The sequence below is a fragment of the Oryctolagus cuniculus genome, chromosome 3 (assembly GCF_964237555.1).
Source record: "Oryctolagus cuniculus chromosome 3, mOryCun1.1, whole genome shotgun sequence".
Lineage (NCBI taxonomy): Eukaryota > Metazoa > Chordata > Mammalia > Lagomorpha > Leporidae > Oryctolagus > Oryctolagus cuniculus.
In genome coordinates this window covers 51,326,781-51,353,303 of record NC_091434.1, presented here as the reverse complement: position 1 = coordinate 51,353,303, position 26,523 = coordinate 51,326,781, and the positions used below count along the sequence as shown (strand labels likewise).

Genomic DNA, 26,523 nt, shown 5'->3' with positions numbered 1-26,523 from the left:
AAGCTTAGTAAAAAACAAAACAAAGAGTTTGAACGGCACTTTCCGAATTTTCAAGGAGTTTTGAAATCCACTTGTAGATGGGATTTTTAGAAAGCTCAGAGAAAAATGCTCTATTTTCCTTATTTTTAGGGGAGAAAACTGTGACTTTAAATGTCTTCATGAGCTGGCTGCTGTGGTCTGTACCCCATACTGGAGTGCCTTGTTTGAGACCTGGCTACTCTGTGCAAATGATCAAGCCTGGGGCTATTGTTCCTGAAACAAACAAGGCTGAGCCCCTGCCATCTATGGGATGGAGTTCTAGGCTGCTGGCTTCAGCCTGACCTTGACTTGATTGTTGCAGCCATGAGCAATGAACCAGCAGACAGATCTCATTCTCTATCTCTTTCTCTTCTCTTTCTCTCACTCTATCTCTCTTTCTGCCTTTTAAATAAATAAATAGATCTTTAAAAAATAAATGTCTTCATTGATTGATAAAAGAATTCAATATTAAATTCAGAGAATCTGTTACAATTACAAAGGCAAATATGAATGCTTACATTATTTCAAAGTAACTTTTTCCAGGCTTGAGGAATTTGGTATTTTTCATTTATATATCTTAAATCATACTTCATCTTTGGAACTATAATGTACATGAGGAAACATACTTTTTTTTTTTAAGAAATCAGAAAACATACCGGTAAACCACGCTTTCCAGCCCGACCAGGTGGTCCTATAGGACCCCGAGAGCCCTGGAAGAAATGTTCACAATCAGTGTGCAAATCAGATATGCTTATGTTATACTAATTTAGCATGTCCAAATATATGTGTTTGTAACTGGACACATATCAGACATATGTGTGCCCGTGTGCGTGCTCTTCTGACTGACTGAAATCAAATGAAGGCCAGTATATACAGGAGAATCTGCTCACTCTAACTCCAATGACCCTTTATTGTGAATTTTACTCACTGGCTTCAGTAAATGATAACCTCGGTTTATCACAGCAAGACATTATTTGCTTACACTTTACATGGCAGATAGTTGCTACATTTCATATAAATCATAGCATGTTTTGGATGATAGAAGTCAAAGCATCAGAATCTTTTAATTCCTATTAGAGATGAAATATCTTCATGAAGACTGCAAGAAAATAGGTTCTCATATGTAGCTGTTTATCCTTCTTTAACAGAGTCCTTTTACCCAGAGTACATGTATGATTGCATGCAGGCCTACATGAACACACAGTGTATTCATGCATACAATGGTCAGAGTGAAGCTGCCCCTCCTTACCGGATCGCCTCTCTGTCCTGCATCTCCAGGAGCACCAACAGGCCCAGGAGTTCCAGGGCCACCCTGAGAGCCTGGCAGGCCTGCAGGCCCAGGGTCGCCACGATCACCCTGACAAAAATAACCATGTTATTACTTTAAAATTTATCACTTATGTTCATGGTATTCATATACCTTTCAGGACTCATTTTTATTTGTTTTTTACTTATATTTAATAACTAACAAAACAAAGTAGAAAAGAATTATACTACCATTTCCCAATTTTGAATGTCATCTCACCACCTGATTACATCACCTATACCTCCTTACTCCTAGGGTCGTTATTGTTGGGTTCTAGACATGGTCGCCTTGAGAATTTAACATGAGACCTAGACTGGCAGTCTCTAAAAGGGAGTGTCTGCACTCTTGCATACATGCACACTTCCCAGAGTGTAAACAAGGACAAAGTTAAGGCATCCACCTCCCATATGTTCAACTCCACGCATGTTCTTTCAGAAGACTGATTTCATTTTAGTACCCTTGTTGTTCCCCTTGATTACTCATGTCTCTCCAACTTCATGAAAGAAAAGTAGACATCCTGCTGCCCATGCTATTATTAGAGTGTGATGTCCAGGGCGTAACGATCTTCAGACATCAAATTCAGAAGATTTTCTGGAAGCATGGTTCACTTGTGAATAAAGCGAATGGGAAAGTCTGCTGCTTGTTTAACCATATGACTCAGTTATGACAAGGCTCCAAATGGGTTAACTGTGATGTGAACATATATACCATCATTATGTGATTTGAAAGATAGTCAATGTTTATTTTCTGAAATCAAGTTATCATGTTTGATTAATTTAGCAGCTAAGTAATTAGTTCTAGAACAAACACATAATCAATCAGAGAAGCCAAATTGGCCACTCCCAGGATTTGAAAAAAATATTTAAAGCACATATTCAGTTAGAATTTAATAGGCATGCAACCCTTTGCAACTATTTAAACTTGTGATTTTAAAAAATAATTACTAGAATTATACATAGTGTCGATAGAATTTCAAAATTATTTCAGGGGGTACATCAGCAAAATCTTTGAAGACTACTGCATTAGACAGTATATAGCAACCAAGGAAAAAGTCTGGCGATAAGACAATTTGAAGTGCCTGCGATTGCAGGACACAAAGGAAGCTTTAGGTTAGAAATCTTCAAAACTCTCCCCTAGAGAGGGAGTGGGAAAGGGGAGGGTTGTGGGTGGGAGGGACGGTTTGGGGGGGGAAGCCATTGTAACACATGAGTCGTACTTTGGAAATTTATATTCATTAAATAAAAGATTAAAAAAAAAAAAAAAAAACACTCTCCCCTATCCCCGGAACTTTTTTTTTTTTTTTTTTTTTTTTTTTTTTTTTTTTTTTTTTAGCATTAGGGTGCTCTTCGGTGCTTACTCTGTAGTAAATTCATTAAGCATGCCATTCAATCTACACATGCCTAATGCTAAGAATATTAATCACATTTAAAGTATTACAAAAGTGAGATTCAGAAAATTTGTTCCAAATAACATAGCTAGTTAGACTCAAGACTGCAGGTGACATATATCTGGCTCCAAAGTCTGTTCTGTTTCATCATGAGCCTGAGAGGAGAAAAGCCAACTACCTCATAATAGACGAGAGTGAGGAACTATTTTGCTTTCACCGGCCTGAAACCCTGTCCGGGACAACTGCGTGACTGAAAAAAGGGACAGGAGATTCAGGCACAGTTGGTGAATTGCTCAGTTCAGCACATGTCTAATCTAAAACCACACCATGGAATAGGAAAATACAGTGTTTACAAAGCCATATGGTTCTGTTCTCACAGGGCATTCACTTTAGGGGACGAGCAGAGAAATTTAGATGTCACACAGCTCTATTTCATGTTTAACATTTTTGCAAATGAATTTGGAATTTAGACTCTACCCTTATCTGAAGCCTTTTTGTTGTGCCAAAGATGAAAGCAATTTGCTATCTTGCTCTTCATAAAATCTTAATCTTTGTTGAACAATCAAATGTCATTTCATTTACATGTGTTTCCAAAATTATGATCTTACACAAGCTTGCTGCTATGAGAACAAAACCATGAGTGGATTTTAGTGTTATCTAACATTAAAAGCATCTCAGGTTGACAAGAGTCTAGATTTTGTACTCAGTGGAATTATTCTTACACGTTCTCCAACAGCACCATCCCGTCCTGGAGTGCCATCGTTTCCAGCTGGACCCTGTAGTAAGCAACATTTGAAAAATAAGTAGCTATGTAACAAAAAGAAATATTCCAATTGCCAGAAAATGACAACATATTTTATACGTCCTTTTTTTAAACTTTAAGTGATATTCATTGGAACTCTCATTTGAAGAAGGCTTCTATCACTTCTATTATTCTAAATTACTTATGAAATTACCAACAAATTTTTACTTAATCTAAATTCTTAACTTCTATTACTTATTTACAAAGAGAAAAAAAATCCTCAGATATTTTAAGTAAAAAATTAATTAATGGCAGCGGCCATTGGGGGGTGAACCAACGGAAAAAGGAAGACCTTTCTCTCTGTCTCTCTCTCTCACTGTCCACTCTGCCTGTTAAAAAAAAATTATATTCTCGTACTTGATATTTGCTTGTATTATCAATGAATGTTTTTTCTTATGTTTATCCAAATAATAATTTTAAATTTTTTAAATCAAATAACTATGTTTAGTTGACATTATTTTTAAAATAGTACCATCTCCCTGTTTTATTTCTACTTTGCATTTTATAAATGTTTTCTAGACTATTTTATATGATTACTTATTTTAGAAAAATGCAACATTAGCTATTTGGTGATTCGTTCACTGAAGGACTGAATAGAGGACATTCCAAGCCTTTAGCTTCTCAATTTGCCTATCAAAAATCAATTTCCCTTCAAAAGGGCCTAAAAGAACATGACATTCATGTCACTTTATAGTGATATTTAAGTAAATGATTTCTACTTACCTTGCCCTTTTCAAGAACATTCATTAATCCTATCACCATAAAACTTGGCAATTTTGATAAATACACCATTACAGAATGAAATAATAAGAGAAATGATGGATGGATATGTCCTTTCACCTTCAAAACAATTTGGAACAGCCAAGTCCACTAACGTACTTAGCTCTAGACTAGATGAAGGTCATTGTGAAACACTGTCTCGTTCCTCTTTTGCCATCTTCTAGCCAGCTTTCTGGGAAAGTAGATTGTATCAAATTACATTATTTCATTAAGGTCAAATGTGCAATCAGTGTCTAAATCAATTTCTAAATGAGAAAATGGTCCTTATGACACCCTGATGACAGGAGAAAGGTGATATTCGTGGCAATACTCACTTCCGGTCCAGGTTCCCCTACGGGACCATTTGAGCCTGGGGGTCCCACAGGGCCAGGTGGACCTTTATCTCCTGTTGCACCTGTTGGTCCTGCTTTGCCTGGTGTGCCCTGAAATACAAGTGTAAATAAGTCAACCATTTTTGAAGAAATTTAAGAATTTCTGTTCCCATAATAGCAACCTTTATTCCAATGATGCCTCTCTCCTTTCGAAGTTAATAATTGTCACTGGAATGCCTTCTTAGAAGCATCTACACCTCTTTTTTTTTTTTTTTGGTTGGATATTTTGTTTTTCAATGGAACTGTTTTACAGAAGCCTAATATTTACTCAGGACTGCCCCATCTAAAGAATATTAATTAGAAAATGATTAAAGGATATTGGAATTTCTTCAGCTCATGGCATCGATATTTATGAGGAATGCATATTTATGGAAATGTTCATTTTGTTTGTTTTTAAAAATTTCCCCCCCAAAATTTTATATATATGAATATAATTTTTATAAGTACAACTTTAGGAATATACTAATTCTTCCCACCATACTCACCCTCCCACCCCCGGACCCCACCTCCTCTTCCCTATCCCATTCCCAGTCCCATTCACCATTAAGATTCATTTTCAATAAACTTTATACACAGAATAACGACTATAAACTAAGTAAAGATTTCAACAATTTGCACACACACATACACACATACACACAAAGCTGTTTGAGAACAAGTTTTACAATTAATTCCCATAATACAACTCATTGAGGACAGAGGCCCTGCATGGGAAGTAAATGCACAGTGACTCCTATTGTTAATTTAACAATTAACACTCTTACATATGTCAGTGATCACCTGAGGTTCTTGACATAAAGCCTTTTGAATCCAGAATTTCTGTCAGTATCTAGACAAGACCATAAGCAAAGAGGAAGTTCTCTCCTCCCTTTGGAGAAAAGTACATTCTTCTTTAATGGTCATTTTTGTCCACTGGGTCTCATCCACAGGGATCCTTCATGTAGAATATTTTTTGACACAACGTCTTGGTTTTCCATGCCTAAAAGGCTCTCATGGGCTTTTCAGCCAGACCAGAATGCCTGAAGGGCTGATTCTGAGGTCAGAATGCTATTTAAAGCAATTATCATTCTATGAGTCTGCTGTGTGAACTCCTTCCCGTGTTGGAACATTCTCTTCTTTATAATTCTATTATTACTACCAGACACTTGATCTTATTTATATGATCTCTTTAGCATTTAATCCTATCTATATGATTACTTTTAACATTTAATATGATCACTTTAACACTTAAGAAGGCATTTTTATAACCCAGCTTAAGAGAATTGGGGTCCCACGGCAAGTTTTTAAACTGTACCCTTAAAAGTAAGTCTGTAGGAATGCATGCAGGACTATACAGCTTTACAGTTACAAACTTCCTCCTCCCTCTCATTCCAACTCTTATTTTTTACTGAGATCTATTTTCAATTGACTTTATACACATATGATTAAATAAAGATTTATGTTAAGTAATGATTTCAATAATAGTATGAAGAAGAAAGAAAAAATGTTCCTTGACAGTCAAGACAAGGGCTGTACAAGTCATTGCTTCTCAAAATGTCAATTTCACTTCTACAGATATTCTTTTAGGTGATCTATTAGTTATCACAGATCAGAGAGAACATATGGTATTTGTCCCTTTAGGACTGACATAGTTCACTAAGTATGATGTTTTCCAGATTCATCCATTTTGTTGAAAATAACCAGTTTTCATTTTTTACCACTGTGTAGTATTCCATAGAGTACATATCCCATAATTTCTTCAGTTGTCAGGCATGTATGTTGATTCCATATCTTAGCTATTATGAATTGAGTTGCAATAAACATGGGAGTGCAGATAACTCTTTTATTTGCTGATTTCATTTATCTTGGGTAAATTCCCAGGAGTGGGATGGCTGGGTCATATGGTAGGATTATATTCAGATTTCTAAGGTATCTCCAAACTGTCTTTCATAGTGGTTTTACCAGTTTACATTCCCACAAAACAGTGGATTAGGGAACCTTTTCTCCCTACATTCTCGCCAGCATTTGTTGGTTGTTGACTTCTGTATGAAAGCCATTCTGTCAATCAAATCCAACAACATATCAAAAAGAACATTCACCTTGACCAACTGGGATTTATCCCTGGTATGCAGGAATGGTTCAATATTCACAAATCATCAATGTATATATCACATTAACAAACTGAAGAACAAAATCATATGATCATCTCAATGGATGAAGAGAAAGTATTTGATAAAATACAACACCCTTTCATGATGAAAACTCTAAGCAAACTGGGTATAGAAGGAACATTCCTCAATACAATCAAGGCAATCTAAGACAAACCCACAGCCAGCATCATACTGAATGAGGAAAAGTTGGAAGCATTCCCACTGAGATCCAGAACCAGACAAGGATGCCCACTCTCACCATTGCTATTCAATATCGTCTTTGGAAATTTTATCCAGAGTCATTAGACAAGAAAAAGAAATCAAAGGGATCCAAATGGGAAAGGGGAAGTCAAACTATCCCTATTTACTGATGACATGATTCTATATAAAAGGGATCCAAAAGACTCAACCAAGAGACTTTTGGAACTCATAGAAGAGCTTGGTAAAGTAGCAGGATATAAAGTCGATACACAATAATCAACAGTCTTTGTATACAAAGAAAATGCCATGGCTGAGAAAGAACTTCTAAGATCAATCCTATTCATGATAGCTTAAAAAAAAATCAAATACCTTGGAATAAATTTAACCAAGGATTTCAAAGACCTCTATGATGAGAATTACAAAACATTAAAGAAAGAAATAGAAGGCAGCACAAAAAAATGAAAAAAAAAATCTTTCATGTTCATGAATTGGTTGAATCAATATCATCAAAATGTCCACTCTTCTGAAAACAATTTACAGATTCAATGTGATATCAATCAAAATACCAAGGACATTCTTCTCAGATCTATAAAAAATGCTGCTGAAATTCATACAGAAACACAGGAGACCTCAAAAAGTTAAAACAATCTTAAACAATAAAAACAAAGCCAGAGGTATCACAATACCAGATTTCAAGATACACTACAAGGCAGTTATAATCAAAACAGTCTGGTACTGGTACAAAAACAGATGGATAGACCAATGAAACAGAATAGAATCACCAGAAATCAATCCAAGTATCTACAACCAACTTATATTTGACCAAGGAGCTAAAACCAATCCCTGGACCAAGGACAGTTTCTTCAACAAATGGTGCTGAGAAAACTGGACTTCCACATGCAGAAGAATGGAGCAGGACCCCTACCTTACACCTTACACAAAAATCCACTCAACATGGATTATAGACCTAAATATATGAGCTGATACCATCAAATTATTAGAAAGCACTGGGATAGCCCTTTAAAACATTGGCACGGGCAAAGAATTCCTGCAAAAGAACACAGAGGCACAGGCAATCAAAGTCAAATTTAACAAATGGGATTACATCAAATTGAGAAGCTTCTGTACTGCAAAATAAACACTCAGGAAAGTGAAGAGGCAAACAACAGAATATGAGAAATTATTTGCAAACTATGCAACTGATAAAGAATTAATAACCAGAATATATAAAGAGATCAAGAAATTCTACAACAACAAAATGAACAACCCAGTGAAGAAATGGGCCAAGGATTTAAACAGACAATTTTCAAAAGAGGAAATCCAAATGGCCAACAGACACATGAAAAAATGTTCAGAATCACTAGCCAACAGGGAAATGCAAATGTGTCCACCTCTTACCACATTCCTCCTGACACAGCAAAGAGACCAGAAAAGTACCCTTTACCACTTACTCAGGTATGCATTTTGGGTGTCAATCATCTCTCCTCTGGTTAGTTCTGTGTTGCCCTTCTGGAGTCAGCAACACTAGGATGTTAACACTCCTTGTTTTCCTCCTGTTTTGTTTGCTTATTTCATTTCTATATTCTAGTACCTTAGTCTCATTATTGAGAGGTTTTGGTTTCAGGATTTACCGCTGATAAAATCTCCTTTGACTTCTAATTTTCTGGTTTCAGTTCTACCTATATACTTTCCATTTCCAATATCTGGGGAATTTATTTCTCTATCTGTACTCCATGTAAAAATATCATCCATTTTTTTTTCTCAAACATTAAAACTCTCAGCAGTGAAATTTGGTTTCTTCAAAGCAAACATTGAACCAAACTGTTATCCATACTTCTGGGAATATGAGATTCTTAAGCACCCTCTGGGGAACAGGAGATTTCCTTCAGAGTCCTTCGATTTCACACCACATTTACCTCTCACATTACTTTAGCTCAGCTATTTCTGCTCTTTGATGGTTCACCGTGAAATATGGATTGTTTTCTTGTTAAGCATGTTTATTTTAAAAGAGCTACCTACTCACCAGGAGATTAGTCCCTTTGTCTAGCACCATAGATCTTTTTAATCTTTGAAGAAAGATTTAACAGTCACCAAAGATCTACATCTTTTTTTCCTTCTGCTCAAGTCTCAAGGTTAAATATATTTTTCAAAGACTTTGCAAGGTAGTTAAGCATTTGACATTTAAGTCCCAAAGGTTTTTAAGATTCCCTGGATTTATGACTGTATAAAACTGTTTAAATCTATTTATTAAGCAAAAAAAACAAAACCAACTTTCTCTGCACTATGATGTTGCACACATCAGAGAAAGTAGTGACCAAAGCAACTACTCACCGCTGGGCCTGGTAGGCCAGGCATGCCGCGCTCTCCACGCTGCCCAGGCATGCCCACTATGCCTCTCTGCCCGGTGGTTCCCGCTGGGCCAGGGGGGCCATCTGGACCCTAATGTGGAGAATAAAGTATAATTACAAATTCTGCAACATCAAACTGAATATTAAGAAATTGGCAGTAGGTTGATTATAGCTTCACAGCTTGGGAGGATTTATAAATTGATATCTACAAAAAACCCTTAACTATTTAAAATGAAAATAGTGGCAAAGGTCCTGGTAGCTAATGTGAATATTGACTCAATAAAAGAACTATTCAGGAAAATACTTTTCTCCTATTTTTCAAAATGACAAAACTTTTAACAATAAAGAAATTATAATCTAATGACAATATAGATTTATTTGGCTAATAAATAATATATGTATATATAAATGTCTTTATTTAACACATAGATTTAACAAAGATTTTCTTTGGGCACCAGCATTTGATGCAGTGGTTAAGATGCAGCTTAGGAGGCAAGTCCAGCTTCCTGCTAATGCAGACCCTGGGAGGCAACAACTGATGGCTCAAGTACTTGGGTCCTTGCCACCAACATGGGAGACAGAGATTGAGTTCCATGTTCCTGGCTTTGGCCTGGTTCAGGCCCAACTACTTTAGGCATTTAAGGAGTGAAACAGTTGATGGAAAAATTGTCTCTCTCTCTCTCTCTCTCTCCGCCTTTCAGATAAAATGAAAATAAATAAATAATAAAAAATAATTTCTTGGGTTTAGTTTTTGAACACCATATTCACTAGTATTGTACATTTTATATTTATACATAAACATTCCACCTTTGGTCACAGGATTGTAAATCAAAAATCTATAGGACATAATGTATTTACAGTATTTAGTATTTAAACAGTTTCTTTGTGGCAGTGATTATTGTGGATTTCTATCTTTGAATTTCTCAACCAGAGGTGACCTGGAATCCGGAAGCCAAACTTACCGGTTGCCCATCTTCTCCTGGGTCCCCTTTGTCTCCTGGACCACCAGGGGGGCCGGCTGGTCCTCGATCTCCCACTCGCCCATGAGAGCCAGGATCCCCTCGAAGACCTGGAGGTCCCTCTTTCCCAGGTTCCCCTATGGGCCCTGCAGGTCCTGGAGCTCCCTAGTATGACACAGAATGAAACACCGAAGTGGGAAAGTTAGAAGTCATTCAGACAGCTGGATGCAATGGGCTCTGCCTCAGATACAGACGTCCAAGCCTCCAGGTTCATTTTTTCATGTTAGATCATCAATCACTCAGTGATTTAAACAAATCAACGAGGAAGAAAACATAGCTGCAGATTCATTCCCATGGAGATAATTCCCTTTGGAGCATGGTCAAAAGAGAGGTGAAATTAGCTGGAATCTTCACCCTTATCCATGGCTCTGCTTCAATAATGTATAATGCTTTCTTCTCAGACATGATCTTTTAATGAAAAAGTAGTTTGTAAAGAAAGTCTGAGATGTTCCTAACTGAAGAGAATGATTATCAGCATGTGATATTGTTAATATTTAGTACCCAAAAGAGTAATTGCTAAATGTTGTGGCTAAAGCTTTGCAAATAAACTCCTCTAAGAATACTGGATTACTAAATATGAATTCTGTTTAACAAAATATTAGTGTGAGTCAGTTTGTAAACAGGAATCATTGTGAGTAGCTGTTAAACAGGAAACAGTTGTTAAACAGTTGTTAATCAGGAAAATAAACAAACCTTTAAATAAAAGAAAATGTCAACTCAGATGTATGTGTATATGTGTGTGTAATTACTGTACTTCAATCACCAAATTAACTTACAGCAGGGCCTGGAGGTCCAACTCTGCCGGCAGAACCAGGAAATCCTGTAGCACCCTGGGGATATATCATACAGACAATTTTGAAAATTTCGAATTAAATACATGTGTTTTCCAAAGGTCTACTTTTTTTTTTTTACGCAGAAAGAATTAGGCCTTTAGATTCACTTATATAATGTGACTAATTTTTTTTCTCATTCATCCTATGTTTTGTGAAAATATCTGGATTAATTGATAGGAAGGGCAGTATTTTTCTCTTTGTACTTTTCAGTTATCTTGAAGATATGTAAGTGGGGCTAAAATCACACTAATATTCTATATAATCAGGTTATATAAAATACTTTCATATTATTTATTTACCTCTTTACCTAGGAATGTATCATTGATGTTACGTATGAATCACTTAGGCCTCTAAGATTACAAAACTGATTTCAACACTGGTACCCTTCTTAGCTAAATGCCCATTGCACAACAGTTATATTGTGATTTGTTATATTGTGATTTGTCATTACAGCTTCAGAAGATGAATTTTCATGTGGCCAGGAATAGCTACACACGTAGAACAGGCTGGGCATAATTCCCAAAGTATCAAACCAACTTACAGGTGGACCCTGGGTTCCTCGAACACCTTTGAGTCCAGGAACACCATTAGGACCCTAAACAAAAGAAACAAACAAAAGCACATTGTAGTAAAGTAGGAGGAAGATGCACTGCAAACACTGGGCACCAAACTAAAATTATACTTTTTTTTTTTTTTTTTTTTAGTTTAACTTACATGAGGGCCAGGGGATCCTGCCAGCCCTTGAGGGCCAGGAGATCCAGCGTCTCCCTTCTGTCCTGGCTCACCAGGTTCACCTTTTACTCCTGGCTGCCCATCAGGACCCTATATGCAATTATACAAATGAGCGATGGAATATAAAATTACAGACAGGCAATTTAATAGTCACGGTTACTAATGTCTCATTCACTCATATGTTGTAAAATGGTGCTCAATAGTCAGTATTAAAGCATTATAGAAGAAAAACATGCCCTGATGAGATCTTTGAAGACAGCCTGAAAAATGTAAGTTACTTCTCTATTATCAAACAATTATATATGCTCAAATAATGCAAACACAATTTGTGTTCCTACCTATAAAAAACTGTATTAAAAATGAGAATAATTCCTTAAAAACAAACATTTCTCAATTTTTTAAAATTTATTTTTTAAGGAATACAAATTTCATTAGTACAACTTTAGGAATATAGTTATTCTTAAAGTTTCTCAATTTTTTATTTAACTTTCAAAATACATCTTGAGGCTAATTAAACTCATTGCTATAACAACAGGAGTGTTCATCTATAAATTAGAGATATTTGAAAATTATACCTGAGGTCCAGCAAAACCCACAGCCCCAGTTGGGCCATTTTCACCACGAGAACCCTAGGAAAAGACAAAGATTATTATAACTTTTGCACATTGTTCTAAATAGTATCAGTATTTTAAGATGTGAGTATGTATGAATTTGGTATAGTTAAAAATATACTTAGATAAAAAGTAGACTTGTTGCTTGAGGAAGATTATTAGGGGTGATAGATGAGTCATAGAACAAAATGCTCAAGATCATAAGGTCCAAGGAAGCTTCTTAATCATTTAGAAAACAAGATACCTACTTTAACTTAATAGATAGTATAGTTGATTTTTAAGTTTAATTAGAAAAGTAAAAGGTGGAAAGCAGGAAGTTATAACAGCTTAAACCAATAAATATGGTTACATGTATCTCAAAATAAAATGATGAATTATTTTGTTGCTCGATTTTACACTGAAAAACATCAAAATATCGGTACTTACAGGATTGCCACGGGAGCCAGGAGGGCCAACTAAGCCTCGAGGACCAGGCTCACCCTGGAAAGTAGATTTTAGGTGGTTATTATCCAAACTAGCAGCAAAACATAATGCAATGGAATAATACAACTGTAGGACATTGGAAATTGTGTGGAAGTAGACAGTGGAAGAGAAATCTAAGATGATCCAGCTCAGCTACCATATTATAAAAGAGAATATTTTATCAAAAAACAGCATTCAGGCCTCATGATGTTGAGTGCACAGAACAACAATTTGTGACTTACCTTTTCTCCAGTTGGACCTGCAGGACCTGGAGGACCCAAGGGGCCTGGAAGACCCTGTCAATCAACAGAACATAGGCATGCTGAGGGAAAGAATGCACAGAAATCTCTCTGCTTAGGCAGACTTATAAGCAAGCAAACAAACAAAAAAGAAGGGGCTATTTTGTTATAGCTTGACTGTTTCTGCAAATCACTGTCTATCACAGATAATATAATCTGTATAGTTTCAAGATTTCTCTATCCAGTCAAATACCATCTCCACATATCTGTACAGAAATTTTTTAACTCTTTGGTCCTGCTCAACTTACATGTACAAACATCTGTCTTATTAGTTTTAAATTAATGCACACACAATGTTTCTATGTTTCTTGGCCAATTAATTTTGTTAATATCTATTTTGGAATTTGAGTCTAGATTGAAAGAATTTTTTTCCACTTTTATATGGGAAACTATATTCTTAAATCATAATAAGAAAAACCAACCTTTTACTTTTTAAAAATTATGTTAAAGCATTCAGTTTTCTACATTCCTTTGAGATAAAAATGAGTGCCAGGTTCTATCTACACTGAGTTGGTAGATTTAGAGTTTTTTCAACTTAGTACACAAGAACTATCTCTTGGGGCCATGGCCTGCTCTCTGGACACATGGTCATAATCTCCAAACTCTGGACTGTATCGGAAACCTTTCCAAAACAGCTCTTACTCTGACATTTGTGTATCACCACTTTGTACACAGCCAAAATATTCTTGCATCATTTAATTTCTGTGTGTATTACAGAAGAAACAAAAAATGACTTTCAAATTGCATATCTTTGTCAAGAACATGAGGAAATTGTTTTCATACATTCTCTCAATCTACAGCAGGATAATTTATCCAATAATTTAACATACTTCTTTATAGGTTTTGATTAAATATAAAGATCACTTCATTACTTATATCATGATTTTTGGCAAATGGGGAAAATGTAATAATGATTTTTCTTTTACAATAAGATTATAGTAAATGCTCCATTCTACTTCTTTCCTAAAATAATGGATTAACCTCACTATAAAATATACCCCTCAGTGATCATGTACCAATCCTATTATACTGCACTTTCAAGCTTTTATGAACACAACAGATTTTTTTATTTGGAATTTCCTCTTAAATTGTCAACACATTGTCCCTTCAAACAGTATATTATTACTTATTATGTATTTCAAATATTCATGATGTAAAAAAAAGAACATAAGATTTGTTGGAATTGTTTTATAAATAAGAAATCAAATATTAGATTTAATTAAAAGGCAAGAGATAGTATATGTCCACAATTTTCTGAGCTAAGTACATCACCCTTACCTAGTTTTATATAAAGAAAAAAAGAACCAATTACCACATCCGCAAAACTTTCCTGTATATCACTATTTGCTGAATCAAAGTTTTGATGGATCAAAGGGTAAAACAAAACTGTGTCTCAATGTTCATGGCACAACTGCTATTGTTAGAGCTCAATATGACAACTAGACAGCTAACAGCAAATCATGTCATACTGAAACAGAAATTATTCATCAGCTATCAGGAACTTCTCCAGAATGTTTAGATATTTGAGCCAAATGACTAACTATTCTTACATAAGGAAATCATTCATCTCCAAAATATATTGTCTTTCTAGTCTGATTATTATTGGAATTCCAAATGCTTTCTAATTTCTAAAGACCTAAAGCTTGTTAATGAAATTTTCTGAAATGACTTTAAACACTGTGTTGTAATCAACAATCCTTCTTGATATACTACATATTTAACCTTTTATTGCTGAAAGTATTAATGGTGATTTACTATGCTGCAATTTTCTCATTCCTGAGATCCAGTACGTTGAGAGACACTGATCACAACTTTGGTAGCTCTAAAAACTCTGCTTGCCTATGGCGGAAAGAGCCCAAGGCCAGCTAATTAGACCAGCATTTTAACAGACATGAACATTGCACATGAAAGTCTCTCAACAATGACTTTACTTTTTGGCTCATTTTAAATCAAGGTAAGTAAATGGTTATCCATAGTTGATCAACATCAAATCTCAAATGTCATCAGTTTCCCAGGAGATGTGATGAACTTTAGTTTTAGAAGTTCTGGGAAACATGATAATGACATTGGTTCCCAGCCCTGCTACAAAAAGAAGACTTTCACTTACTCTTGCTCCGTCATTTCCAGCAGTGCCTTCAGCACCTTTCTCTCCGATGCCACCCTGGAGAAAAACACAAAACACCATTTAATCATTTGTCTGGTTCTGGAAGCTTCATGAAGGCAAGGGCTTAACTGTCACCTTTGTATCCTCTTGAACATAGAACAGTGCCTGTCACTGTATATTTTCTCGTTAAATATGTACTAGAAGAATGATTGGATGAAAGACTTGGGATCCAGTATAACAGAAGTAAAACCCTGTTTCAGGAAATCATTTTCATCAGGAATGCTAAAAAAACAAACTTGGAAATAAAAATAAACAGACTTACTCTGTCACCTTTGGGACCAGGAGTTCCCGCAATTCCTCTTTCTCCTGGCATACCCTGAAGGCCTGGTGGGCCTGTATCACCAACGGTACCAGTTGGACCTGGACTACCCTGAAGTGAACAAACAATAAGTGGTCATACCAATGAAATTGTTCTTTTAGTAAATCAAAAATAGTTGAAGATCTGCAATTTCATGTAGTCCAATTTTAATGTTTATATTTCTCATTTAGAAAAGTCTCAGTGTTGACTTGTTTGAAAGCATCAGACTTGATTTCTCATTGTTTATGTTTTCAACATTTCTCTTGAGAGAAAATTGAGCAAGAGTGCCAATCATACTGACAGCATTGCCTTTGATTTATCCCTTGTTAGAAACATCATAGAGATATTAATAGTGAATGTATTGCATTTAGGGAAATATTTCACTCTTTCCTTCATGCTTGTAATTTTAAACTGGTTTTCAGGCTAAATCCATAATTAATTTGAAGTAGGCTATATTTAATCAATCAAGAACTTGAAAATGATAAGAGATGTGGCATCATATGATCATGAAAAAATTCTAGTTCAATTGTTTTCATTGAAATTGACCACATACATTATCTTCTACCAATAACAAAATGGCATTTGAAAGGGTACTGGTTTCAGCCATATAACACATTGAATTTTCAGGTTTTAAAACTACATATATTCATATATGTGGTCAGAAGAGTTGTAGAACTTGAGACAAAAATGGAACATATAATTAGAAGTACCTTCAAATAAATCATGCAACTTCATATTCTTGTCTTTGCTTTCATGGAAGGCATTAGTAAAATTTATAAAAATCAACACTGGTAATGCAGAGAGAGAGAGAGAGAGAGAGAGAGATGGAGATGGAGATAGAGGAATAGATCATCATGTGCCACAGACAATAATCCCCATCACAAAGAAGGGTCTGCTTCTTTGCCAACACTTCAGTTCCCAGGGAAAAGTCTAATCGGTGTCCATTAAGTATTCATTGAATAATCAAATTCTCTCAAAAACAAGAGAAATATATTCTAGAACCACCATGTGTTAATGAGGCAGTAATTTTAGAGCCTTTTAAAATATCGAAGTCGTGACTGTACTTACTTTTGGGCCATCAGGACCATGTCCTCCAGCCATTCCCTTCTCACCAGGGAGTCCGGTTATTCCTGGTTCTCCTCTTTCCCCAGGATTTCCTCGTTCTCCCTAGCAAGAAATTACAAAGTTAAGTAGTCTCAGTACTTGATCTAAAACCAGGTTTCAAATGTTTTTTTCAAAACGGCTTCTACTAGACAAAGCTTTAGAAATGAGCTACCCTTAAGGCTCAGTTTTCTAAATTAGTGATAAAAGACGAGCCTCACTGAAAGAAGGACATGCTTGTTTCACATGACAGACTATTTTTCATAAAATAGATTTTTATTCAGTAGAAGAATTTAATTTTTAAAATAAATAAAATAAAGCCAGGCTTCTTGGAAAGCAAAGACATTGTGGCAAAAAAAAAAAAAAATTACCTAAATGAAAGATCTCTGTGAGTGAGATCCCAGCAGAAAGAACGGGCATCAAAGAAGGAGGTACCTTTCTCTGAAGGGAGGAGAGAACTTCCACTTTGACTATGACCTTATCTAAATACGATTGGAGTTGACGAACTCAAGAGGCTTCCATAGCCTTGGTAGCTCATGACAAGAGCCTCAGGTGATTACTGACATCATAAATAAGAGCGTCAATTGTTAAATCAACAACAGGAGTCACTGTGCACTTACTCCCCATGTAGGATCTCTGTCCTTAATGTGTTGTACTATGTGAATTAATGGTATAAATAGTACTCAAACTGTACTTTATATTTTGTGTTTCTGTGTGGGTGCAAACTGTTGAATCTTTACTAAATATATACTAAATTGATCTTCTGAATATAAAGATAATTGAAAATGAATCTTAATAGGAATGGGATGGGAGAGGGAGTGGGAGATGGGATGGTTGCAGGTGGGAGGGTAGGGTGGTTATGGGGGGAAAAAGCCGCTATAATCCAAAAGTTGTACTTTGGAAATTTATATTCATTAAATAAAAGTTAAAAAAAATAAAATAAAAATAAAGCCAGGCTTAAGATCAAATATGTCTTTTTAAACCAAGAGCATTTGAAATAAAATTAATCATAAAGTTGAAAATACTCACTCTAGGTCCTAATGGGCCAACTGCTCCAGGATCTCCAGGAACACCCTATAAATACATTTTAATCAATTGGCAGAAATCACTGGGATAACACCTACACATTTTTAGCAATCTTTCCAAATCACACAGCTAATTATTATAATGTACAACATTGGAATGTTGAATGAGCCCACAATATTGACTAATGAAAATATACAATTTAGATCAATAAATGTGGTGGTAACACATATATTAAATGGAAATTGTTTTCAGAAGAATCCACATGCCCAAATGTTTCATTTTTGGAAATAAGGAAATGCAAAATATTTCCTCACAAACATTCTGCATTATTTTTTTGAGACAAGAAAAGACATGCCAAATGGCTTTTTTTTTTCCCTAATAGAATAGTAGAAAGCTTAAGCAGAGGTAAGCAAAATTAAATGTAATGAAGAGGTAATCTTTTAAGTGGAAAAATCAATATTATTTAACTTGGTGTTTTTAAGAACTTATCTAAGAGAGAGAAAGGGCCAGAGATAGAAAGAATTCCCATCTGCTAATTCACTCTCCAAGTGCCTGGAATGGCTGAGGCTGGGCTGGGCCAGTCAGGAGAGGGAACTCAATCGAAGCGTTCTGTGTGTGTGTGTGGCAGAGACCCAACTACTTCACTGTCTCTCAGGGTCTGCATAAGCAGGAAACTGGAGTCAGGAGCAAAGTACTGAACTTAGTACTCTGACATGGGAGGCAAGAGTCTTAACTGGCATGGTCACCCCTAGGCTAAATGATTGACCCAATACTTCTGGAGCACTCTAGGAAACTCTCTGCAGTGGTACTTCAAAACATTCATGGAAAATAAAATTAAAAGAAAAGCAGGGGCTGGCACTGTGGTGTAGTGGGCAAAACCGCCACTTACAGTGCCACCATCCCATATGGGTGGCGGTTCAAGTCCCGGCTGCTCCACTTCTGATCCAGCTCTCTGTTATGGCCTGGGAAAGCAGTAGAAGATGGCCCAAGTCCTTGTGCCCCTACACCCATGTGGGAGACCCGGAAGAAGCTCCTGGTTTCTGGCTTTGGATTGGCACAGCTCTGGCTAATTGGGGAGGGAACCCATGGATGGAAGACCTCTCTCTCTCTCTCTGCCCCTCCTTCTCTCTGTGTGTAACTCTGACTTTCAAGTAAATAAATAAATCTTTTTTAAAAAAACAGCTAATTTGCATTAAAAACATTTTTGAAACCCATACATGGGTTTTCATAATATACATTTTTCATGATCTTTTAGAAGACTCTTCATACTAGGAATTGTGGATTCAAACTAGTGCAGTTCTGTCTACATTAAATGTTTGATCTTAGCTAAAAGAAAATTTGTCATCTTGAACTTCTCTTTGATAAAGATTACAACTTCATGCAATAGGTCTCTGGTGATACATTCTGAAATCAGTTGTCTTTATTGTGACATGATGTTCCCAAACCCCAAATATGCTGGAATTGCTCTCTATTAAAAGCCCTTCATCAGCTTCTAATTCTGAAAAAAAAATTAAACACAAATTAAGATTGCCCATAACCTAGCCTCTGATGTGCCGCTCCAGCCTTATCTCCAGCCCCATCAAATTGCAGGACATATTCCTCATTCACCAAATGTTTTTCAGATCCTTAAACTGAGCAGCAAGGCTTTGTTCCTGTGGTTCTCATTTCCTGGAATATTTTTTCCCTCCTCCATCTTATCTTGTATGTAAAACTTTTCTTGTACAGAATACTTTGCCTAAACTTCTAAATCTCATTTGGGTACATCTTTCACGTTTATGTTTCCATATATGTAGTGCCTCCCCTATCATAGCCTATAGAACACTCCATTGGTATAACTGTCTGTCGCCCACCACTCTGTAGATGATGGGCAAGGTCTTTACTCAACTTGTTCAACTTGGTCAGGCCAGTGTTTAGCAGAGCCATGCACACAATGTTCAGCAAATAGTTGTGGATTGGTAAAATGAACAAATGAAGTACTTAAAGAGAAACAAGTTAAATATATCTATTCTAGTAAAATGATAGAAATAAGATGCTGTTCATAACTCTTTATAAATCTTCCAGTAAAACTGTATGATGAACAAGAGTTTCAGGAAACAGGTGACCTAGGTTCAAATCATTATCAGTGGCTTCAGGAAAGTTATCTAACATTTGTGTGTAAAATGCACACAGCAATGGTACTTAGGGTGGGTCCAAGTATTCAAAGAGGTAATAAACTAAGAAAACCAGGACAGGGACACAAATACAAAGTGATAGTATGAGCCAACGATGTGGAGTATTCTTATTATTCAAAAGCCTACCTGATCACCTGGCTTTCCACCTTCCCCCGGAGGCCCTGGTGGCCCAGGAAGTCCCTAAAACAAAAATAAAGGAATCAGATTGTGAATCTGTGGAGGTTTAAAAGGCTAACAAGGTTAACAGTTCACCATTTACAATGCATGGAGTTTCCATGATTACATTTTCAAGCAAGAGATACTGTGTACACACATTAAGTAATACCTTAAGCAGCAATATGTTTAGACACATGAAGAACATTACTTCTAACAAAACACAGAGATAGTTTCTAGGGTTACATTTTCATTTGCATGCCATCTAGCAAAAAGTAGATGTGAATATAGTGGGAGGATTTTCATGGCTCTGAAAACAATACCAGAAACTATTAGAATATTCAAATTCTGTCCTGAATCTTTTTCAGAAATTCTGACTATCCATGCTATTAAATAATGTACATACCAAGATATGTACAAAAATCGTGAACATTGATTCAATAAAAATAATAGTAACTGTCAATAAAAGTAGATAAGCCTTAAATTAAAATAGATTAGTTAACCTTGTTGAGAAAATGGAAACATTTTATTATTTTCAATGTGTTAACAGTTTTGGATTTTGATCAGTTTTTCAGAGAAAATCCATTCCTTCTCTTTGAATAAAACTGATTTTATCCAAATGTCTCTCCTATTCACTAAAAGCGGACTGACTCTTTTTATGTTAAAAAAAAAAGGCATTTTAGTTGATGGAAGAGGAAATGGAAAACTGAATTCATGCATACCTGAAAGCCGGTGGGGCCTGGGGGTCCCTGTTCTCCTCTTTCCCCAGCTAGACCCTAAGTCAGGAAGGAAAGAAAACCATGAACACAGCCAGTTCGCAAAACCTGGATCCTGTTGTGTGATCCACTAGATGTATTGACATTTCTTTATATGTCTTCCAAACATGATTTTTTTCATTGTAGTCAGACAATAAATAGCATTAAAAGTCATTTAATGAAGTTGGTCAAAATCTATCTTCTAAAGCCAGTGAAGAGACAGATGATGTGTATTTATTTTTTGACCCAAATATAAAACAACTGGGGCCAAACATGAAACTATGGGTAAATTGGACTTGAGTATGAGAAAACCAATTATATATACATGGTAATGTTTCTATTAAAGTTTATTTCTAATGGTCATAAGATTTAATAATCAAATTACAAAACTAGAATGACCAAAAAAAAAGCAACATTTTAGAAAGACATTTCAGCTACTCTACCCCAGAACAAATAACTATGCCAAAATTTGCCTGATAAAAAGTTAATTTTAAAATGCCAGGATGAAAGTATAACTTCCAAGGGCAAACATTTCTTCTTATCCCCTCCAGTCAGTTTAAATAATTTTTATAGGAAGAGGTACAGATAATTTAGTATTTAAAAAATTTGAATGATAAATATTTATTTGTAAAAAACTATTTATTTTTCTCAGTTGATATATTATTTGAGTTGCCATATAAAGACAACAAGATAGCTTTTGCCATTCAACTTTTAGGGAAGTTTAAAATGGAAAGACCCATTGTGACATTTAAAAAGAAAAGCACAGGAATCAGAAGAAAGGCTAGAACTGAAATCCTTCACTCCTGTAATTCACACTCACTACCTTTGAAACTTACTCATAAGTAGAATCTGGGACAAACATATAAATTCCCATTACAAGATGACATACCGGGGGGCCCACAGGACCAGAAGGACCAACTTCTCCATCTTTTCCAGGCGCTCCCTAGGATCACACAGAGATCATTTGGGAAGTGAGGCCATCGAACTTGGGCAGTTTCATATATTTATATATATTTTTCTTTAGCAGAAAATGTATAGTTACCCTCTGCCCAGGAACACCAGCATTTCCTGCTTCTCCAGGTTTCCCAGGGTCACCCTAAAGAATAAATTGAAGACATCCTAAAATTCAATCCATTTGCTGCAAACATACCCGCTCCCAATGAGGATTAGGATGAGATGGCGAACATTATGCAATGTACTCACACTGCTACCTTTGGGGCCTGGAAGACCCATACTGCCAGGCTGCCCTCGGATCCCTATGGAGCCTGGAGGACCTGGGCGGCCATCTTCCCCTGGAGTGCCCTATGGAATTGACAAGAGCCACAGAAGTTGAATGAAATAGCTCTCTTATATCACGTCATCCAAGTTCTCACTTGCCTTGTTTACCTTAGAAGTCACACAAATTCTAAACCTATGATTTTATCTTAATGAATCAGACAGTATTTAGGAAAAAAAAAAAAAAACCTGGATTGAGTATTTACAGCATAGATTTTCATATTCTACACGTAAGTCTCAACTTGAGGTCTCCTGAAACTCTCATATTATAAGAGATGCTCTGATTTGTGGTAATAGAAATTCAGGACCTCTATTTCACATTGTAGTATTAAAGGGGGGGCTCAAAATATTTAAGCTGTCAAAATTCATAGCTACCTTTGTAAAAATGTAAAATTGGAAGGCCACCAAGCAATGAGAATAATACTAATAGACAAATTTCACTAGTATTGCAAAAATACATCAATTTACCTTTTGCACTAAAGTCAGGGAAGCAATTTCAATCTCATTTACCTCGATATAATGTGATGTATGCTTTGGCCAATTTTAAAATACACAGATACTAAGAATTTGCTTCCACGGGTTTGAGGGAAAATTTAAGTATATCAACATGATCGGCTACCACATGGTCAAACACGTTAACCTTGATTAAACATTATGTAAGTTGCCTCCCTATTGAAAAATATTTATGGATGTGGTCTTTTGTTTAAATTGCTTACCAAAGGTCCAAGTTTTCCTTCAGGACCTTGAACACCAGGATTTCCAGTCAGACCCTGAAAATGAAAAGCACCTGTCAGTTTGTTGCAGACTTGCAATAAAATTCTAAAGAGTGGAAACAGCACTGAATTCTTGACAACTTAATCAAAAGGCAATTCCATAGTATGAATAAATTTTCAAATGACATTTTGCTAAGATGAATTTTATCAGGAATTTTCTCAGTCTCACATCAAACAAGTGGCTTGCTGTCATGTAAAGGAATATAACAAAAGTTGCCAAACAGGATTTTTTCCCAACATCTAGTGGTGAAGCTATAAATATATACTGCTTAGAAGCTATTTTTTATACATGATTTTAAAAAACAGTATTTTAAAAGTAATGAATTTAATAAAAACAAATAATGTTCTAAGTTGTGAAAAAAGAAAAGGAAAGCTAAATCAAACAGCACAAGACACCCTTGAGTGAACGCTCAGGGGCATGTTACCTGGGTAGATAGAGCCAACAACTGCTGTGTTCTTACCCGAGCACCAGGAAGCCCTGGTTCACCTGGACGCCCTGGATCACCTTGGCCACCTTTAGGTCCTGATGAACCTACAGGGCCCCTCTCTCCTTGAGCACCCTGTTCCACAGCATAGCAGATGTGTTAGGAACAAAGAAGGAGGAAAGGGCATAAGTTCAATTCTTGTTTGACAAATCAAAGCATTAATAAAACATGTGTTTATTTTGCCACAGAAGTTACAATTACTTCTTTGAAAACAATGTCACTATATATTTTTGTAATTTTAGTTCCTTGTAAAATAGTGATTTTTCCTCATTAACCAACGAAAGTTCAATTACTCTTACAATTGAGGCTTTCTTTAAATATTTTTAAGTCTAAATTTTCAACTGAAGGAATACATGAGTATATCAGTTTATGACCTTTTTCATCTCAGAAATATCCCTAAAAAGTCTAAAAACAAGTTCTATATTCCTCCAACCATTATCCTTCTCCATTACACTTTTAATCCAAAAAGTAACACATAAGGGATTGGCATTAGATTTGACACCTTCCTGGGTCTGGAACTCTATGGGCCAGACCTAGAATACAACTCTAGAAAATGGCATCTTTTGGAGGACCACCCAGACAGGTATGGGTATCAACATTGAAAGCCAACTTTTACCTTTGGACCAGGTAAACCATCAGAGCCTGGAAATCCACGATTGCCAGGAGCACCCTGCAAATAACCAAAAGCAATTCTTAACTGATGATATTTTTGTAATATATTATGAATGGGTAATTTCTATTTTTAGTACCATAAAGTTTAAGGAGCTGTGATCAAGCCAACATACCTATAAATATAGCTGTAGATGTGTGCAAGGGATTAAAAATGACTAGATAGGATAAAATTTAAGTTTTAAAGAATAAATAAGTACAGAGCCAAGTAATTCTTTAAATCAAGAAATATTCTAACGATTCATTATAAAAGTAAACACAGAAGGCTGGCGCCGCGGCTCACTAGGCTAATCCTCCGCCTAGCGGCGCCGGCACACCGGGTTCTAGTCCTGGTCGGGGTGCCGGATTCTGTCCCGGTTGCCCCTCTTCCAGGCCAGCTCTCTGCTGTGGCTAGGGAGGGCAGTGGAGGATGGCCCAGGTGCTTGGGCCCTGCACCCCATGGAAGACCAGGAGAAGCACCTGGCTCCTGCCTTCGGATCAGCGAGGTGCGCCAGCCGCAGCGCGCCGGCCGCGCTGGCCATTGGAGGGTGAACCATCGGCAAAAGGAAGACCTTTATCTCTATCTCTCTCTCTCACTGTCCATTCTGCCTGTTAAAAAAATAAAAAATAAAAAATAAAAAATAAAGTAAACACAGAAAAAAATTGATATGTAGAAATGAAAGGCAAAGGTATCATCTGATGGTGCTAAAAATTTTAACGGTAACATCTATTAAGGATTTGAAGCCTTTGGCATTCTCTTCAGATCAATACAAACATAAAATCGCTATTGTCTCTTCCAAACTTGATTCATTATGTTCTAGTCATAGGAATCTATTATGACTTTTGGACATCACCTAGTCCTTTCTAGACTTCTGACTTAGCATTTGCATTTTTCTCTGATGAGTACTCTTTTCTCCAGGTTCTTTTGTTGGTTCATCTTCATCTTCAAGTCTCAACTAATATACTCTCTTCTCAGATGACTGCATTTTCCAAACATATACTCTGACATTACACCACTTCCATACACCTGTGGTTACTCTCCACCACGTCACTTCACTATTTATTAGGTGTATGTGGTCTTCATTAAAGTGCATAAACTAACTTTATCTCTTGATTTATTCATTGCTTACCTCCCGACTAAAATAAGCTATGGTTTACTAGCCCCGCCATGAGGACTAAGACCATGGATTTCTTGTTCATGATATTTTCCAAGCACCAATAGTTCAAATTGGTTTACAGTAGAGATCTGATCATTATTAGCTGAAAGACTGCATGGGGGTCAGTGCTGTGGCATAGTGGGTAAGGCCACCACCTGCAGTGCCAGTATCCCATATGGGTGCCAGTTCAAGTTCTGGCTGCTCCACTTCCAATCCAGTTCTCTGCTATGCCTTGGGAAAGCAGTAGAGGATGGTCCAAGTCCTTGGGCCTCTGCACCCGTGTGAGAGACCTGGAAGAAGCTCCGGCCGTTGTGGCCAATTGGGGAGGAAATCAGTTGATGGAAGAAATTCTCTCTCCTCTCTCTCTGCCTCTCCTTCTCTCTGTGTGTAATTCTGACTTTCAAATAAATAAATAAATCTTAAAAAAAAATAGTGCATGAAGAATGATGAGACACTTGGCTCTTTCTACTCATAGATAATCATACTGAATTATGCAAAGCACCTACATCCATTTCTCCTATTTTTTGCTTTCCTTATTAATCCTAAAAGTTGCTCATGCAATCCACAACCCCCCCCCCACACACACACACAACAAACACACACATCTCTAAGAATGTATATTATTATTCAAATTTACCCTCTCTCCCATTGGGCCAGGAGGACCAACTGTTCCTGGATCACCTCGAGGTCCTCTTTTGCCTTCTTCACCAGGTGGGCCTATGGGACCTTGAATACCATGTGGCCCCTAGCAAAAACAGAAGGTCAGTAACCAGAAAGCACCATTTGATGAGGGAGTTACAGCCACAGATTAATTGAATGAAGTCAGCCACAACTTTTAAAGTGTCTTAAATGATTAAACTATTTCCATCCTAAGTCATTACCATTCTCATTGTTATTTTAACCAGTTTGGTATTTTGGGTATTTTGAGCTGTAAACTTCTAGACAATATTTATGCTCTTGTCATTAGAAAGAAAATGAAGACTTACTGGTTCTCCTTTTGGGCCAGCTTCTCCTTTGAAACCTGGTACCCCTGGATCGCCCTAAAATGAAATATTAATAACTATAAGAACCAGTTCATAATAATAATAACTATAAGCCAGTTCAACTTACTCTAACTAATTACAGTGAGTAGGCCTAAAAAATTCTGTGCAGCATAATCTGTATTGAAATGGTAATATAATATAATCATTGTTTTAAATTTGGCAAATCTTAGAAAATA

At 36.3% G+C, this 26,523-nt stretch overlaps 1 protein-coding gene across 4 annotated transcripts in view; it reads right to left on the bottom strand.

The window, feature by feature from the left end:
* COL5A2 (collagen type V alpha 2 chain) overlaps positions 1–26,523 on the bottom strand; it is a 147,381-nt gene that overhangs the window by 11,830 nt on the left and 109,028 nt on the right. For all 4 annotated transcript variants that reach the window (XM_070070485.1, XM_002712334.5, XM_070070486.1 and 1 more), the window contains 26 exons: positions 26,291–26,344; positions 25,942–26,049; positions 24,116–24,169; positions 23,476–23,574; positions 22,958–23,011; positions 22,170–22,268; positions 22,009–22,062; positions 21,856–21,909; positions 20,934–20,987; positions 20,185–20,238; positions 17,891–17,935; positions 16,829–16,927; positions 15,725–15,832; positions 15,406–15,459; positions 13,242–13,295; positions 12,964–13,017; positions 12,502–12,555; positions 11,909–12,016; positions 11,736–11,789; positions 11,138–11,191; positions 10,305–10,466; positions 9,326–9,433; positions 4,608–4,715; positions 3,434–3,487; positions 1,268–1,375; positions 675–728 (listed from right to left, as the gene is read on the bottom strand). In XM_070070485.1, the coding sequence (XP_069926586.1) occupies positions 675–728; positions 1,268–1,375; positions 3,434–3,487; positions 4,608–4,715; positions 9,326–9,433; positions 10,305–10,466; positions 11,138–11,191; positions 11,736–11,789; positions 11,909–12,016; positions 12,502–12,555; positions 12,964–13,017; positions 13,242–13,295; positions 15,406–15,459; positions 15,725–15,832; positions 16,829–16,927; positions 17,891–17,935; positions 20,185–20,238; positions 20,934–20,987; positions 21,856–21,909; positions 22,009–22,062; positions 22,170–22,268; positions 22,958–23,011; positions 23,476–23,574; positions 24,116–24,169; positions 25,942–26,049; positions 26,291–26,344 (1,962 nt within the window). The remainder of the gene's footprint in view (positions 1–674; positions 729–1,267; positions 1,376–3,433; positions 3,488–4,607; positions 4,716–9,325; positions 9,434–10,304; positions 10,467–11,137; positions 11,192–11,735; positions 11,790–11,908; positions 12,017–12,501; positions 12,556–12,963; positions 13,018–13,241; positions 13,296–15,405; positions 15,460–15,724; positions 15,833–16,828; positions 16,928–17,890; positions 17,936–20,184; positions 20,239–20,933; positions 20,988–21,855; positions 21,910–22,008; positions 22,063–22,169; positions 22,269–22,957; positions 23,012–23,475; positions 23,575–24,115; positions 24,170–25,941; positions 26,050–26,290; positions 26,345–26,523) is intronic.